Source organism: Otolemur garnettii, unplaced genomic scaffold, assembly GCF_000181295.1.
Source record: "Otolemur garnettii isolate 467f Iridium unplaced genomic scaffold, OtoGar3 scaffold00040, whole genome shotgun sequence".
NCBI lineage: Eukaryota > Metazoa > Chordata > Mammalia > Primates > Galagidae > Otolemur > Otolemur garnettii.
The window spans coordinates 12,884,550-12,904,132 of NW_003852435.1; the positions used below are offsets into that span (position 1 = coordinate 12,884,550).

General features: G+C 35.1%; 1 protein-coding gene across 4 annotated transcripts in view; it reads right to left on the reverse strand.

Moving 5' to 3' along the window:
- Nucleotides 1-1,303: 1,303 nt before the first annotated feature.
- The window catches only part of PCDH9 (protocadherin 9), an 879,176-nt gene continuing 860,896 nt past the window's right edge, over nucleotides 1,304-19,583 (reverse strand). For 3 of the 4 annotated variants that reach the window (XM_023513423.1, XM_023513422.1, XM_003790161.3), the window contains one exon: nucleotides 1,304-3,495. In XM_023513423.1, coding sequence (XP_023369191.1) covers nucleotides 3,122-3,495 — 374 coding nt within the window. In that variant the 3' untranslated portion in view covers nucleotides 1,304-3,121. The remainder of the gene's footprint in view (nucleotides 3,496-19,583) is intronic. The other variant, XM_023513421.1, reaches the window with a different exon arrangement.

The window sequence follows — 19,583 nt, forward strand, 5'->3', positions numbered from 1 at the left end:
TATCACTGAATGCCTTCATAAGAGTAGAAAAATATGGTAGGGATGGAAAAGGAGAATCCCTTTTCCAAACTCCCACATTGTTCATAGAAAGAAGAAAATTTCTCCTTTGCTCTTAATGGGAAGGAAAAAATATGGGAGAAGCTATTTTAGTTTTTCTCACTCTTTATTCTTCAAGGCAGAAAAGAACAACTTTTGGTGTATAAGAAATAGAGAAAGGGACTACGTAGGCATAAATTATAATTTTTGTTTTCCAGAGTAGCCTCTTTTCAGGATTTATTCCTGCTCTGTGTTTTGGGGCATGCTCTGGCCTGGGAGGGAGAAGAGACTGGGGCTGCAGGGTGCCTCAGGCTAATGGATAGGGCTGCTTGGTCGGCAGTGAAGGGTTAGGATGTCATATCCAGGCAGTGGCCCAAGCATGTATCTTTACCTTTCTGCCTCTGACTCCTGAATCTTATTTCCCAATTCTTTCAAAATCTCTAGGGGAAGAGTGAAGCCTCTTTCTCTAGCTTGAAACTCCAACATTAGTCAATGTGGGTGCAGTTGCTCTATGATGGGTGTAAACACATGGCAGACGCCTGAGTGTGTCTTATCCTTGGCGGCTTTCTGGGCCTATTTTCCTAACATGAAAGAAATGTAAACTTTTGTCTCTGGTCTTGAGGCCATCATCTCAGATTGGTCTTTTGCCTTGGCCAACAATGAAATAAGTGAAAGGTTGTTTCATTAAATCATATTAAAGAGACATAGAATAAGGGAAATTACTAATTAGCGCTACCCGCCCAGTTTCTGATGTGAGATTTCACCTTGATGAGACGTGACTAGAAAGTGAACCAGCTTTCTTGATGAATTTCCCTAAAAAATAATTTTGTAGACCATGAAAGTACTTGAGCTTTTTTTTTTTTTTGAGACAGAGCCTCAAGCTGTCCTCCTGGGTAGAGTGTTGTGGCATCATAGCTCACAACAACCTCCAACTCCTGGGCTCAAGCAAGTCTCCTGCCTCAGCCTCCCAAGTAGCTGGGACCACAGGTGCCCGCCACAACGTCCAGCTATTTTTTGGTTGCAGCCATCATTGTTGTTTGGTGGGCCGGGCTGGATTCAAACCCGCCACCTTAGGTGTATGTGGCTAGTGCCTTAGCCACTTGAGCCACAGGCGCCAAGCCAGTAATTGAGCTTTTAACTCAAAACCTTTGTTATTAACCCCCCAACAAATCTTTCCTAATTTATAGATAAAAATTTTACCAATATATATTGACCCAACAATGTAAATAACCACTTTGAATGTCGACCAAGAATTGATACACTACAATCAGGAATTTAGAACATTTATTGCAAGAGCTGAATAACTGTAAATAACGTAGAACTGGCAAAGCAGTAACAAGGATAATTGTTTAGATATTTATTCTGTCAAAGTCATCAAACACCCCTCACAAACCGACAAAAATGTACTTCAATAAGCAATGCACCCCTACCCATTATTTTCCATTATACTGTGGAAAAATGTGAACTGCTATTTACAAAGTAATTTTATTTTTTGGTAAGAACAAATTAACTATCAGATTAGCAAACCTTTTTTTTTTTTTAAGTTTTTTTTTTGTTATTTTTTTTTTTTACTTTTAAACTGATGGTGAACCGTGGCATTAAGATAACTTCCACTTCTTTCAATAAAGACATTTTGTTGCATGCTATTTATTTGTTTAAATCATCTGTCATGCCTTAACAAAAACCTCCTAAGAATGTTCGAATTTGGATTTGTTTGCACGTGCAACTGAGATCTTATTAACATTAGTTGTCACCTTGTTGGTTTGACCTAAGTGACAATATGCTGGTACCTGCCAGGCATTGACCAACTATGATAACAAACAGTTAAACAGCAATAATTAGAGATTTATCCCTTTATTTCCCCCAACTACCCTACCTGGAGAATGTTCTGTTACAGCATGAAGGCACAACACATTAAATATTTTGTGGCTATGGTCTAATAACACTTGTGTTACAACAACATTATTGGATATGAGAATCAACACAAACGCGGCCATTTCAACAAAGTTGGAGACACACATTTGCCAAATTTAAACTAGCTTTGAATAGTAATTTTTCTTCCATATATGTTAATTTTGAGATATTAGTTTTGTATGAGTGACAAGTACAGAATATTATATCACTTTTAACAGATAACACTTTCCCATTACTCTCTCACTTAATGGTACTAATTAAGTGACTTTGCTTTTGCCTACTTTGAAAATAAGAACATCAAAAAATAGGTTCTGAATTTCCAAGCTTTTGCAAAAGTACCTTTTTTGTACAAGGTTTTCATTTTTTGTTTCATCTTTATTTTTTACAGCACTCCAGCATCATAAGTGACTGTACGAAGAAGATTTCAGAACCTTTTTTTTTTTTAAACACAAGTGTCTGAGATCCTTGGAACAATGTGTGTCAAGACACGTTACTAACGCAGAAACACCTCACTAAAAGAAATAACAACAAAGTAGTAAATTAAAACAATAAAAAAGAAGCAACAATAAAACACAGAATTATGCTACAACATTTTTAGGTGAACATTATAAGTACACAAAAGTTGTTAATAATAACTTGCTTCTATTTACAAATACTTTAACACTGATTGACTTACAAGTGTCCACTAACATTGTTAACAGCACAATAGGTTTAATGCTTATTTTTTTTTAATTTTGTTTGAAGTATAATGTCAAGTATAGTGGTCCCAGCACAAATCAATGACAAAAAGAGCACAATTTTCTAACTGGATATGTTTGTCAATCACTCTAATCCATGGAACTTTCTTACTCTCCAAATGCATATTCTATTATATTCATAGCAGCAGTCCAGGGTCAAAATAAAATGTAATAATAATAAAAAAAATTTGCACAATGGAGATATCTCTGGAGAGTTTAATAAATTCTAGTAAACAGGATCACATGGCTAGTAGAACTATCTTCTCTCTTATGTTGCAAAACATTATGTTCTCCATAGTGCTAACACAAAGTTATGGGTATCCCTGCTAGAAGGGGCATAGTTCTAGAGATCTATTGAATACATAAAGCTCTGACACACAGGATATTAGCATGTCTATTTAGATTAAAGTTATCAGGTCCCAGATAGCCTTTTCTTAGAGTTGGTGCTCTTTAGGACTCTCAATAGCACCTCCTGCTTGCTTATAAGACTTCAGATTCGCCAGAGGAATGTCTGTCATGTGGCTGCCATTGTTGAAATGGCCTTCGTTGGCGCCATACTGCTTACGGTCATTGAACTGGTTCCTGTTGCTGTCTTCTTTCCAGGCTCTGGTCAGGGTGTGCCCATTCACAAGCTTGTCCTTCTTCACCCATTCTTTCTGGGGTGCAAAGGTTGAGAGAGGAGATTTGGGGTGTTGATATGGACCTAAGCCAGGAGGCATCCAGCAGTTATCAGAGTGACCCAAAACCAAGCACTCTTGAGTGCACATCTCTGTAGCTTCAGCTAATCCTCGGGGACCTAAAGGCCCATCTGTAAAGGACAATAGAGAAAACAAGAAAAGAACGTGGTTAATTTTTTTTTTTTTCTGAGACAGGGTCGCACTCTGTCACCAGGGCTATAGTACAGTGGCATAACCATAGCTCCCAGCAACCTCAAACTCCCAGACGTAAGTTATCCTGCCGACACTCACAAACTCCCATGTCCAGCCAGTCACAATTTTTAATCTAAATTATCTCCTCTGAGATAAAATGCATTAGTGATGTCATTTTTTCTCATAAAAAGTATATTGAATTAAACAATTCAAAGACATTTTATCTATCTTTTTTTAGATCAACAAAAAAGAAATCAAATTTGTCATGGAGAGAAGATTTATCTCTTCTTTCTTCAGTCTGTGCTTATTTCCCAAATCACAGATAGGTAGACAGATAGGCCAAAAGAGAGACATTAGCAAATGTATATAACTGTTGTGTTTCATTTATGACCATTTCTTCCACGGAATCCATATTATTATGGATTTTTATTCTAGAAATGTGCAAGAAAATATTTGTATTAGTGATAAATTATGAGAAGTAGAACAACTTTATGTGCAGTGTTCAGGAACATGTAAATACAAGAACTCCAAGAAATAAGCAAGAAAAAAAAAAGACTACTTGACACATACGTCATTAAAAATAAATACTCTATGTCTTTACATAAAATGTTCTTCTGTATAAACCATGGGTATTTTTTCTATATAAAATTATACGGAAATATTTTTGCACATTTAAAAAAACAAAACATATGAATTTTAACGAACAGTTTAAGGAAATTATCTTACTAAAGACACACCCGGTCAGCTGCAAGCAGTCTGTAATCTAAGTAAATGAAGATTCCGTTTGCACCCCAAAACAATGTTTGTTTCTGCTAAGCTTAACTAATTTCTAAATTTCTAAGGTATAAACCTGAATCTAAATTACAAATTGAATCACATGGAATTCAACAGTCAGAGAGAAGAAAGTTACTGTAGAATTTATCTTTTATTTTTCCCAAGCAAGCAAGCAAGCATGTATATTTTATCCAGGATTTCATAAGTAAACTCTTTTTGTATTGTGTAAAGTGGAAATCAACTTTTTACTGAAAAGCAGCATAACTCACATGGTTAAGAAAGGACTTGGATTTTATTGCTATTTTCCCCCTTGGTCAAACAGTGAAGGGATTAGTGCTAGTTTGGAAATTAGGAATTAATTTTCAGAATGAGGTTAAGTGGATAGGCAAAAATGCCCAAGGCATAAAGCATTTTCCAAAGCACAGTCACAAAAAAAAGAAAAAAGAAAGAAAGAAAGAAAGAAAAGAGAGAGAAAATGAAACAAACATACTGTAAGTTTGTTTAGTTAACCATTAAAATAACTAAAAGTTACAATATAAGTCTTCCCTAAAACCCAAATTAGCACAACTAATATCATTAAATGCCCAATAATTATGGGCTTTTTATACTAAAATCTATTTGCCTTAAGAATACTATACTAATTTCTTACGTGTGGAAAAATGTCTGTTGAGTTGGGCAACAGTTGGTAGCAAATAACTGAGATAACAAACCATAGGGGACATCAGAATGGACCCTGAATATTAAAAACAAAAAAAAAGTGGCCAAAATGCACTATTTCATATAAACTCAAATTTTAGCCATTTTTATATCTAAAAGTCTGTTCTTTAGAATAACCTTAAAATTTCTTCCCATCTGACCTGTATTCCCATCCTCTCAAAAGCAAACAGTTTTACTTTGTTTAAACATATATTCATTACTTAAAACCATTTCTCTCACAAATCTCCAATGATTACTTACTTCCTCGGATATTTAATTTAAACTTCTCTATGAGCTTTACTTTGCCCTCTGTAATCCGGCCACATTTTAAAAGTTCAAACTAATTTCTCACTTTCTGTTCCCTTTGGTGTACTTAGTGACTCTGCATCCACAAAGCTAACACATTTTGCTTAAGCCAATCTATGCTTGCTTGCACTAGGATCACAGGCTTAGAAGATGTTTTGTGCCTGGCCTGTTTTCATTTAATTACTGACTCCTTCCAGGGTCAGCTAGTGTCCCACGGACCACAAGCAAGCTTCCATACCTAGGCCGATTCATGTGTCAAACGCACTGTGAAGATTTCCCCAGATCTTCCTTTACTGATGTGTAACAACCTTCCTAACGGAGCTGCCTCAATGCTTACTTTAGTGGCTTTTTCATCTTTTAGGGAAAGTTCTGCATGTTTGAAAGTTTTTATTTTTGTTTTCTCCCAACTAGATTGAAATTCATTCATGGGACGGAGGTGGGGAGGCAAATGGCATATCAGTCTTCTGATTTCCTCAAAGTGTTAGGAAATAGGAGTGATCTATGAGTAATGTTCATTGTTAATTAAAATTTTATAAGGTCAAAAATGTTCTGAGAATTATTAAAGCCATCCCCTGCTTAAAGGCAGCCTTTAAGTCATTATAATATAAGATGCTGATTTCACACACCTTACAACAAAAGCTTCTTCAACAGCAAAGTCCTCTGCATAGCAATACTTTGTGACAGTTTACACATGAATTATTTATTTTCTTTGTTATACATATTCACTCTTTTCTAGACATCAATGGAGATGAAATAGTTAATCACCAATTGAGCTTATAATATATCATGAAGACTATAAGCTAACTCTTATTTAAACTTTATTTTCTAGCATTGTCTAATAAGGTCTCTTTTATTTGTAATATCTCTAAAGAAGAAGAAGTATTCGCTAGCTCAGAAATGTCAGTGAAATCAGCTTTTTATTGAGTTGATCAAAAAAGGGAGAACTTGCAAGGTCATTTTAAATTAGCCTAATCTAACCCACCCTGCCATCTTATTAAATTAAGATATATTTACCAACATTGAGAATGATGTGTGTGTGTATATAAGAATCCATGGACCTTAGTTTTCAGCACTGAGTGACACATTCTTACCAAATAGAATTTATCACTTTTTTTTGTTTGTTTGTTTTGAATTTATCACTTGTAAAAAATTTCAGAACTGATAGCATTTATTTACTCCACAACCATTTACTGAGCATGTACCATGTATGGGCTGGCCCTGCCACAGGCACCAAGTATATATCTGTGAACAAAACAAGTGTCAACACTACTTCAATGATCTGGGATCTATCCCAAGAAACAAAAGAACCAACAACAACAACAAAAAAAATACCTTAAAGTGAGAGTGATGTAAAAGATGTCAGAAATTTAACTGATTTAGAGAGGGTTTTTTTTTTTTTAAATCTTTATAAGCTAACAAACTTTGTTCCAGGTTATATCATTTCTTACATTTAATATTACATTTCTTACATTTAATATTTCTTATACACATTAAGATGTGTACAAGTAATTTTTTTGTATACTATACACAATCTTTAATTTGTAAACACAGATTTATTTTTAATAAGTAATGTTGTTATTTGGGAATTGTACTTCCCATGATTCATTCTAGTAAATCAATTTGATGGACTTTGATAAAATATGTAAATAAATGTATAGAAGTTTTGTAGGTTCCTAGGTAAATATTTTAGGTAAGTGACTGTTGTAAAGATAAGTTTACAACAGTTTAGGTAAGTGATAAGATAAGTGTAGGTAAGTGATAAGTTTAGGTAAGTTTAAGATAAGTTTAGGTAAGTGATAAGTTGTAAAGATCCATCCTCAGGCTGGGCACACCCAATGGCACTAAAAAATAATACATTATCTTTGATATATATTTTTTTATTATTACTATAAGTCAGTGTCTTAATAAACAAATACTTCTATTTTTCATGCATGCATACTCTCAACATGCCTCACGTGTCACTGCACTGAATCATTATTACTTATTTTGAGCTTTTGTGTGTAGGGGCGCTTCTGGCTGTGTTTGTTCACACGCAATCATGAGATTATGTGTTTTTTCTGTTTCTCCAACTTTTTAATAAGTTGCAGAATGTCCAGTTTTTGGTACATCATGAAATATCTGTTTCTGTTTACAACCCTGATCAGGATCCTGTTTCTAAATACTTACTTTCTTTTTTTTTTTTTTTTAATTGTTGGGAATTCATTGAAGTTACAAAGAACCAGGTTATGCTGATTGCATTTGTTAGGTAAAGTCCCTCTTATAATTGTGTCCTGCCCCCAAAAGGAGTGTCACACACTGTCACTCATCTTATAGTTTCAGAATTATACTAATTTATTTCCTTTCTTTTAAAAATATTTAAAATCCTATGCTTAAATTTTAAACACTAAAGCATTTATTGATTTAAAACTAATTCTTTGTTCCCTTTGCACAATTTTCCATCTATGAGTTTGATTACCCTTTTTTGTTTTTGAGTGTTAAAAAAATGCAAGTGCTGAAAAACTGTACAAGCCATCTGTCTCTGCATTTAAATGTTGAAATCAAAAACAAAAGCACATAATAACAAGCTTCTGGAAAATTGTCTCAGTTAATAATTATATCAGGTGTCAAAGTATTTTCTTCATCTTCATACAACTCACCTTCTCACTCAAAACCAAACAAAATATTTTCTAAAGGTTTGGGTATTAATCATGATCAGCTGCCCAAATTACTGGTTTTTAAAGATGCAAGTTTACGAAGACCCCATATGCCGGGGGTGGCGGGTTCAAACCCGGCCCCAGCCAAAAACTGAAAAAAAAAATACAAGTTTATAAGATAAAGCTATCTAAATTAATGGAACTCCAGTGATATTTAAGTGGTAGGATACTTGAGTGGTCCTTGATGTCGTTTTATTATACTCAGAAGCAAAACCATTACTTCATTGATTACTGCCGTAATGTGATTAACAAGTAGCTTCTGGCCTGTTGAACAGATAGGATACTTTTCAACCTGATTATTTGAAATCCTTTAATTACAAAGCTAGAAAATGGTACTTAAAAAAATGAGACTTCTCACATTACTGGTTAGATTTTATACTATGTGAAGATCTGGGTTTTTCCGTGCATGAATTTTTCTTAGAATTTTTACTGTTAGGTAAAAAAACCTCAACAGACTGCCAAAATTGAATTATAAAATGGATAATTCATTTTTATATAATTTTGGGTCAAGTTTATCATATCTCACTAAAGTTTTCATTTTTCTCCATTTTTATTATAGAAAAAATCCTGTTTGATACAATACAGTTCTGAAGGCCAAATTACAAAATTCTTTTTATGGTATGAACATCTATCACTAGTTTTGTGCACAACGTTTGTTCCTAAGTTCCACTTTTGCTGTGTTTCTCTAAGACTTTACATTAGCATGAATGTATAGTATAGACTTGTGCATTACCAAAAATCGTAAAAGAAAGATGGATCCACTGATTTGAATTTGCCAAAGCAGTTTCCCTGACATTTAGGTGTAATTGTATTTTAAAATAATGTCCTCTTTATGTAGACCTTTACTCTTTGATTTTGCCTTGCATTTACTGTTATTTGTATGTTAAAAAAAATCTTATTGTTTTTACTTGTCCTGGTCTTAACCAATCTTCCCATAATAGAATTTCAGGGAAACAGACATCCTCACTCATTCATTTCAAGTTAACTTTAATTTTTCTAAGATCTTAACACAACAAAATTGAGTATTTTTACTGGCTCATTTTACCTCTCAGTTTATTTACATATGAATATTGTTTGAGAAAATGTATAACAACATATCCTTTTTGTGTGGGTTGGCTTGAACAGAAAGCTAAATGTTTATATAAATCTGGAGGAACCAGAAAATGTCAGAGAAAAATACAATTGGGGCAGCCTTTTCTCCACTGTTTCATCATCGTGTTCTACAGCTATTGAATAGTTGCTATTACAAATGAAATCAGTTAATTTTCTTCAAATTTAAACACGGGAAAAATTAAGTTCAAATATGACAGTTGGCATGAAAAACAGGGAAGTATTACCATTGCCCTCATTTCCTTTGGAATCTATTTCGGCTTCAGACCACTTTATTCTATGCTCAATTGATACTTTTAAAGCAGATTCACATGGAAATACATAGTTATTTAGTTATCATTCTGCTCTTAGACAGAAAAACAACCAGAGGGCATGAGTTTCACCGCCATTATAATTCAAATTTTGTATGTTATTTTACAGACTATTTATGTGAGCAGTCTAAATCCAAAGATGCATAAGGCAAATTTGGGTATAATTTACAGAGGATGATTTTCCATTCATTCATTAATGGATTCATTTAATTTCTGATTCAGCTCATGTTAGGTTCAAATGATAGAACATCTAAAATCAAAACCAATCCAGAAATCTCCAGTCACATGATCATGACAGTTACAGCAAACAAAGAAATAGATTTTAGCATTTAGTGAAACCATGAATTAACAGACTTTGAAAAAGTAATTTCAGGTTCCCTAGCGCCAAGTTTCTCATCTATAAATTGAGAGGAAAAAAACCGCTAGATTTGGATGCATGACCACTATGCATTCTTTTATTCTTTAATTAAGTATCACTGTGGGTTGTCATCAATATTACCAGATAATCAAACTTCCCAATGTTGTTCTGTTTTGCTAATGAGAAAGCCCATGGTAGGGTACAGAAAGATAAATCTATTGTTCTGGTAGATTATTACTGAGGCTGCCTTCATGTTCTGGAATGTACAATTATATTTAGAACAACTCTATTTCTAGATCTAAATAAAAACCTATTGGTTTCATCAGAGTTTTAACTCTGCATTTGTGAACGCATCTACAGTAACCTTGAGAAACAAACCCCAAAACCCACACCACAAGGATTTGACGAGACCTTCCGTTACCAAGTAAACAAGGATTGAATGTTTTACACATTCCCTCATACAGATTTTTTCGTTGTCACAGATGAAAAGTCAACGTTTGCAGATGGAGACAGTCCAAATACAATAACACATGGCCACACCACGCTGCGGATTCTCTGCCAGAGAGGATATTGCTATTTGAACAGACTTTATAGCTCACAAAGAATGAAGAGCAATTCCTTACATATCTTCAGCCTTATTCTGTTATGGGATGAATATCAGCTGCCTTTTTCTCATCTGCTAACACTAACTGTTGAAAAGAAAATTGCCTCCCCTCGATTTATGTACTCTGCATTTGCAGCTTACACTGCAATCAGTTGATGACCACAGCCTAAAGGCACAGCCTTCCACTGATGACTTAAACTAACTTTCGCATTTTAACCACATCACTTGATGTGAAACACCTTATTTGCTTCTTGCAGCTCATATTTACTGTACTACATTTCATCATTTCTTTTAATAGCATTTGGTGTTCTTGTTTTAGTGATTCGCCCATATATTGATATCTCCTGAATCACTCCCCATTTCTTGCAATTTGCATTGTTTCTTAGACAAACTTCCAATCTTATTTGATGTGAAACCCATCGTAAGAATCCGATCTAAGCTGCTTAGCAAGAAAGTGTTTTCTAGAGATTGATTTCGGGTTAAAATCCAAATTAAAAATAAACAATTTTGATCATAGTTTTCCTCCTTCAAAAGAAAACGTTGCAGTTTTGCTTGCCTGAATCCAAGCCTGTCATACACAATGTTGTGAAGTAGTTTGCCTGACACAATGTGCCCGGTTTCCTATACTCCAGGAATATTTAAAAGAATGAAGGGCTGGAGAAACTGGTGAAGTTCATCTTCATACTCACAATCTCTGACAATTTTCACCTGGGGCACTTACAACTGCAGGTGTATTTCTCTCCTATTCCTACTTCTCTGAACTGAATTCTGAACTGAATCCTACTTCTCGCTGTATTCAGAGGGGATGGAGACTTGTCCCAGGTGACTTTAAGCCTTGGAGAAATTAAGGAAAATACTAAGTTATTAAGGATTTAAGGGCATAAAATAATGTAATTACTTTAAAAGATGTCTGAAGGATTATTTTTAAAATGGGATGAAACATCAATATGGTCCATGTGACTGTAGGACCATGTTTACACCTGGATTGTCTCATGATCGCTTTGAATTAATACAGCATAATTCAGTGCTTCCAAATGAGAATATGCCCAGGAGCCAACTAGGAAAATCATTAAAATGCAGATTCTGACACGAGAAGTCCGGGTTACTCCCTAGTTCTTGCATTTCTAACAATTCCTCAAGTGAGGCTGCTGACCGTGTTTAAGGATCACACTTTGAGATGCAACCACATTGAGACTTACCACTTTCCATTCTGTCCCCCCCCCCACAGTGGTGGAGGTACCTGAAGTTCTCAGGCATCTTTATGTGTCATAGCGAGAGTATTTTAATGCCACTGAAAATTCTGATTGAGTACATTTAGGGTGGAATCCAAGGATGTTGAATGCTAACAAGTTCTCCAGGCTCTGCCCCTTTCCCTGCTTTCTCTACTTCATCTCTAGCCTTCCTGCTTTAGTTTCCTTCGATGGTGTCACAACCTTTCCCAGACCCCTAGTTGTTGGCTCAGGGCTCCTTGCCCCCACACAGGCTGACGTGATGACGTGGCCTCACATAGCATACATAAACCGGTGATTCCTCAATTTATATTTCCAGCCCTTTCTTTTTCTTCTAGGTGCCACGTCAGCTTCACTAAGTTTCTTGTGTGCCTTAAACATACCAAGCTTCACATGGGCTAAGGGTGTTTGGCTTTGCTGTTCTTTATGCCTGGAATAATGTCAGCATTGGCCTTGGGATAAGTCACTCCTTCTCTTGGTTTAGGTGTCCCCTCAAAGTCAATTCTTCACAGAAGCATTTCCCGACCATCTTGAGAAATAATAATATCCACTACGCAGGCATTCTGTATCACCTTCTCCAACTTTATTTTTCTTGATAGAGTTCATCTCTTCATGTCACATTGTACACATTAGGCAAATGATCTGTCTCTCACACTGGAGTATAAGCACCACAAAGGCATGTTGCTTTTTGCTAGTTACATCTAATTGCTTAATATACATTATTTGGAAGAAAAAAATGAAGTTTGTCATGAGCCTCAGGACAATGATCTAACAAAAAAAAGGACTATGTGTAAAATATATTATATGGCAGATAATTCCCACTGAGAAAATAGTTAATAACAGTGACACTTCTAACTTGGATGTGAGAAACACTGGTGAGAATTCATAACATACAATTTTCCCAAAGTACTATGTAAAATATCTAAATGGCATGAACAAGGGGAAAATAGCTGTATTCCAAAGCACTTAGAGTCTACCTTACTTTCTAGTTCGAATAACTGGAAATGCCCCACAGTAAAACATAATTAGGTTGTTTCTTATATTCCAACTAGCCACTTAATTATGCCAAACAGTTCATAATTTCTTTAACCAACAGAGCTCTTCAGACATCTTCAGAAATCCAGATTCACAAAATATGTAACAAAACAATTCTTTAAACCCTGAAGATACTATAATATTTATTAGCAATTAAGAGCTCTAATGAGTAGCAGATAACTAGACAAGATTTAGCCCTTTGGAACAGGTATAATAGAGCGAGTGGGAGGATATTTTTATAAAAATTAAGTTGTTTAGCAAATGTCCTGAAATTTTAAAGGTACTTTATCCTCTACAAATATATTGGCTTACAATAATAAAAGATGCAATTACTTTTCATAAAGTTTAGCCTTTAAAGGAAGGCTAATATGTCAGATTAGAATGCATATAGAATGTTATTATACAATTCATTGCTTAAACTGACTTGTACATAAAAAAATACTGCTCTAAAATGGGAAGAAATAAAATGTTATATTTTGAAAGAATCTCCTAAGGGAACTGTTGAAAATACCAATACTCCATTATTGAAAATCGCCTGTATAATAGAGTTTTTAGAGAGAAATCTCACCCTCTCAGTGTGATACATGGGAGGATTAGCTTTTGCTATCTAAAATGTATGTTTATCTCTGAACACACCTTGAAAATCCACAGAAATTACTCTATTAATACCAGCCTTTGCAAGAGACATTTCTCTCTTAAAATGGTAAATATTATATGTTAATTTTATAACATCTTTATAAATTTAGGTTACATTTTCTGCACTGTTTTCTACTGTTTATTGCCAGTCACTGATTACCTTTTTTTGATTAAAGAAATTACACCTTTTTAGTTTGTCACTATTTTATTAGTAGTTTCATCCTTTAAAGATAAAATTTAGATGCAGAATTTTAGGAAAACCTGAATTATACTCAGAATGAGGTGTCTTGGTAAATGTAAGAAAACAAAGTGGCCAAAAATTCTTGGTAAGTAAAATGTGCCCTTGCCTTTTGAAAAGTTGTCTTTTTGCTTCTTTTGAGATATTACAATGCCTTCTTCAGAGGAGTTACAGCTAATCACATTTGCTTAGTACCTGGATCGTGAATACTTTACAATTTAAACATGCCTTTATGATTTTCCAATCTATCTTATTAAATTAACCCATCTCTTGAACATAGCTGGTAGTTGACTACTCTGATAAGCCCATTGACATACAATGTTATTGACCAAAACGCTAAATATTATCCATTGGAAGAAGATCTGCATTTCATTCAGATTCTTATAAAGCCGCTTCAATCCAAGCTAAGAGATGCTTGAGGCACAGTGGCAGATGTACGTGCACGTAAGGCAGAGAAGGCTTTGAGACGTTCATTGAATCACAACATGAAAGCATGGCTCCCCATGTGGCAGGATCTCTCCCATTTCACATAAAAGAGATGGCACTCAAAGAGAGTTTAGTGAAGAAACCCATTATGGAGTGTGGGCTGGGAAAGTGAACTAATAATGAGTGACGATGAGGCAAAAACAGGGAACTATCACCTCTGCAAGCGCAAGAGTAGGATGAGAGGTGCCTAGAACCCAGAAGGAGCTTGGAGCGTTTAAAAGCATCTCTCCAGGTAAAGATGAAAGATGTAAAGTCTCCGTCATTTCTTGTGGTTGAATAGTATTCCATGGTATACAAGTACCACAATTTGTTAATCCATTCATGAGCTGATGAGTATTTGTGTTGCTTCCACGATCTGGTAATTATGAATTGAGCTACAATAAGTAGTTGAAACTCATTCTTCTTAATAAAGTATCTCAAGAATGGAAAAAAAAAATATCCAATGTACTCAATACTAACAGGAAACCATAAACAATTATACGTTCATGTGAATGATAAAACACAAAAAATAGTCCAGCTGGGAGGAGGGGAGAGGAACGGGAGGGGAAAGCAATTAGAGGAAGGAGGGAGGACGTTTTCTGGCATCTCACCTAGTGTGCACAAGGCAGGGGTATTCAGCACACCCCAGGGGCAAAGGGCTCTTCTACAACTTGAACTCACTTCCACTCCATGGAAGTGAGAACACTGTAACCTAAAATATTGTGCCCTCATATTACTTTCTATTTTTCTTACAAAGGTTATCTATCTAGGATACCAGAGAATAAAGATGCAAAATAATTTGCAATATAAAGGACAAAATATCTTTTAAGGTAAACTTCCAACTGGAATCCAAAGTCTGAAGGTCTTAACAGAATTTCGAAATCCTTTGAAGTCATCCACCTCTACTGCAAAGACTCATGATCAGCTTGGAAACAATATTGTTTATTAACTATAGGTAATATGTAAGCCAGTTAGTAGGATAATAAGTCAGAATGAAAATAATTTTTTTTTTTTTTTTGAGACAGAATCTCACTATGTCACCATTGGTAGAGTGCTGTGGCGTCAGAGCTCACAGAAACCTCAATCTCTTGGGCTTAAGCGATTCTCTTGCCTCAGCTTCCCAAGGAGCTGGGGGTACAGTCTCCCCCCCCCACAATGCTTGGCTACTTTTTTGTTGCAGTTGTCACTGTTGTTTGGCAGGCCCTGGGCAGGTTTGAACCATCCTGTCTCAGTGTATATGGCCGGTGCTTTAACCACGGAGCTATGGGTGCCGAGCCAGCCAATACGAAAATAATTTTAAAACTTACAGTAGCTTTATGAGTTGATGAAAAGTGATCTAGTCAGATTGTGTGAAATATCCCATCACCTTCTTAAGGTTTTGGTAAAAATTCCTGAGATGGTGTGCTTTATATATCTAGGAAATACCACACTTGAAACATTATATCGAATATTACAAAATAACTAAGCTAGGTTTATATTAATTCAAACAAAAAAAAATGGTTAATTTGTAAATCACACTCTGTGTTTTCTGGACTTCATACAGTTAGGCTTGTTTAAAACACTTGGTTCCTTTGATTTCTGGCCTATGTGCCTCAGTCTACCACATCAATAAAATCACAAGACAGCTAGTCCTTGCCAAATGTTATCAATATTGCTTAGGATGTCAGTTTGTTTCTATCTAATAGAAGTGAACTACACCATGAACCTTTATTTTTTAATCTAGATGATAGTCAAAGGTTCTGAGATCTGTGAAGTTTGACAAGATTTATAAAGTTAAGTTGTCGTCTAGAACAATTGGTATGGCTTCGATTCAAAATCAATCACTGAGAGTATTTTTTTATCTGGCTGAAATTCTCTGAAATGTTCTCCCTGTCAGCATGAAATGTAAATGGAATTCCAAAGAGCAAATTTCATAACCAAATTATAACTAATAAATTACTTCCAGAATGTTCCCACATGCATATGTATTCACCTGTTTATTCATAAGCTAGCTTTTTTAGAACTATCTTTTTGACACTACTATCATTTTAGTTACTCTATTATGTAGGTCTTACTTATACTCTGTAATCCTTATTTCAGGGAAATATGTCACAGAAGATAGAAGATAAAATGGATTAAGTAGATGATTTAAGATCACCACTCATAGCCTGAGTGTTCTCCTTTTAACTAATCCTGAACTAAGCATCCTCTCAAAGTGTTTTTCATTAAATCAAAGGTATGACTTCTTGGTAATTGCTGTTACAGATGGTAAAATGTATCTCCTTTCAATTAAATGTGCTACAAATTCTTAGGCAGAGCTAAGATATGTACCTAGCATTGCTACATGCTCTTGCCTGGTAGAGCTCTAAAGCAAAGTATAAATTACATTAGAACCTCTGTAAGTTGACATCCAAGGACCTGTAGCAAACTGATCCACATACATAAGTGGTCAACAAAAGGAACTTCCACTGTGCACATGTGGTGCATGTCTAGACAATGAAAATGAGGTCAACTTAAGGAGGTCGTCAACTATGGAAGTTCTATTGTATATACTGATGATTACGATCTACTCTACAAAGTGCTATGACATAAATTTGAAGAAAGCCAAAATCATGATCAAGAAGACAGAGCCATGGTTTTCCTCAGAAGAGGAGTGTTAGCCATTTGATTGTACCACGATTTGATGTTTTTTTTAAAAATCTGCTTATTTGCAGAATTAATTAATACTAATTAATTTTACAAAAGGTACTGATAATCACAATAGTGAATTATATTTTTCTCCCATAATGATCAGGTTTTTGAAGCTGGACTCCTCGTGATGAGCATGGATGAAGGTCACCATGACTCTGACTGCATTTTTTGAATTTGCTTAAACCACATTTTTGCTTAATGCTCATGTACTTTAGAAGGTGTTGAACTCTGTAGAAGTGTGTTGTCTGCTGGGATGCCTATCTCAGAGCACTTGGAATGCCTAAGAGGGTCTGGTCCCTACATGGAAATTCAAACTTGTTTCCATTTGTTTGTTTAATCAAAATGGTCATATCCAGGAACGTGTTGTATTTATAAATATACAGAGAAAAAATAAAATAAAACAAAATCATTGTCATTGCTTAGGCCGCAGGATAAACAGATCCTCTCTGTGTTTTCTGAGCTTCCTTGGGATTTAAAGGTACTTTTGAATGTTCCTCTTTCCAGCCGGCTAGACGTTGCCTCACTGTGGCTCACCGTGAAGTGGATGTTTTCTTTCTTGTTTTCTGGTCTTTCTTTCTTTCTCCACTTGCTTTAAAGCCCTTGGGCTTGCTATACTTAGCTTTGGTAGCAATGAAACAGAGTATTTTACACCTGTGATATGACAGCCTCATCAATGTTATTAAGCTTAAATGAGTGAGATGGATCAAATAATCTCAATCACTGAACAGGGACATATATTTACACAAATATAAAAGGTGTGATGATGATTCTGTTTGGAATGAATATTCAATTGATGTCACATTATTTTGGCTATTGTCTTGAAGGATATTCTAGTATTTCTTTTCTTTTCTTTTTTTGTTTTTTTGGTTTTTAGAATTTCTTTTTATGAAAATATATTGTATGTTCAGAGTATTCCAAGTCCCTAAGAAAATGTGCCAAATGAATGGAAAGAAGCCAAGCCATTCCATTCTCTCTGGTTATCTCAATGACAGATGTAAATTAACCTGCAATCATTTTGGCTGGGACGATGAGTATTGATTGTGAAAATGGCCACAGCTCAGTTTGTCACACATTGTCTCTACTACCTAAGTGTTTAAACACATTAATCAAAAACCTGACACAGCTAAGTTCAGCGTGAGTGGCAGCACCAAGGGAGCTGTAGGAGCTGAATACCAGGCTGGATTTAAGGTAAGCTGGCAAGCTATCCCTGTGTGTGAGTTACCACCTTGCAATGACACATCTACTCCCCAGCCATCTGCTCCCTTCATACCATTACAGAACAAGGCAGAGGCCACATTTTCTCTGTTTATTTAACAGCATTCTTGATGGTGCCTGTATGAAAGAGTGCTTATTAATCCAGGAATGTGTATTTTCAGGAAAAAAGTAGATTATATGGACAATGGAAATTACGTATTCTAAGAATCAGTGAAATAAAATTTTCTAATGTAGCCCAATGATTTCATAATTAGTATTTAGCAAACACAGTGATTTCATTTGTCTATGCACGTATATTCGTCTGAAGCTTCTCTAACAAAGTGAGATGCTTGAAAAATTTCTGTATATTTCATGTTAAAGTGGATTACAAAAAACTATATGCTGGTAGAGCTTTAAGGTTCCTCTTTTCTCATTTTTCCAATCATACTTGGTAGGAAAATTCCTCCGCTGTAAATTGCAATACATTATAATTTTCCATTTTTGAAAGCAAATATATAGTTTTGACAGAGCTAGCCAGATGCAGAGAAAAGAATTGCCACATTTCCAAGTGGTAACATATGCCTTGTTCCCCTTTCTTAACAGGAATAGTAATGCCAATGTTCATTATGACGCATAAAATGACTCCACAGACTCCTAAAGTCTTTCATCTCCAAGCCCTCTGATCCTCTTTGGGGTTTGATCCCTGGCTTACTAAGAAGAATAGGGAAATGAGCTCTACTGAGCATTTTAAATGAGCGTCTTTTGCATCCCCTCCCCCCTCCCAAATTATTTTTCAGAATATTTGGCATTCCTACAAAAATTAACTTTAGGAAAAAAAAAAACATTATAGCATTTTCTTTAAAAGGGGATTTACAGTTGCACTTAGTAGATACTTATACTTCTGCTTGGCAAATTGAATTATTAGGAAACAGTTCCAGAAGAATGAGTTACTTGCAACCAATAAAAGGCAATGGAAATATATGCGTGTGTATACAAAGTAACACAGGGAATAAGATTAACAAAATCATTGTGTCACTGAAGAAACAAACAATTATTGGTTTCTTTGTAAGCAATTAAAGAATTATTTCCTTTGGCTTCTTTCTTATAATATGAATTATTGTTCTTAAAGCATAGTTTTTGCAGGCAGTGTAGAAATTCTTCTATGATGAACTGATTTTTGTTTTGCTTCCCTTTTATTGGTTTTGTTTTGCTTTGGAACATATTTTTTGGAAACTTATGGTGCATCACATCTTAAGTAGATTTTAAAGTGATTCAAAGTGAGTGATTAAGGGAAAATTCAGGTACAGCTAAAACTATACTTGAGGTTCAATCCAGCATATCAAGATGCTCACATTTTGAGAAGTGGTAGAGAAGTGACAGAAATTCATGCCAACCTGAAGAGCTGTACTCAGGGATGTTTGCTCAGTGGGATGAATGGGATGAATGACAAGCCAAATGACCTGGACTGTTGTGACTGTCTTTCCCCCCCTCAGTCTCCTTTTCCTCTTCCAACAAATAGGGTTGAAGCCTTACTGAAATGCATAGACATACTTAGAACGGAACTTCACTTTGCTTGCAAGGTGATAGTAAGATAATGGCTACTTTTTCTTTTTTTTTTATTAAATCATAGCTGTGTACATTAATGCAATCATGGGTTACACTGTGCTGGTTTTATAAACAATTTGAAATGTTTTCATCAAACTGGTTA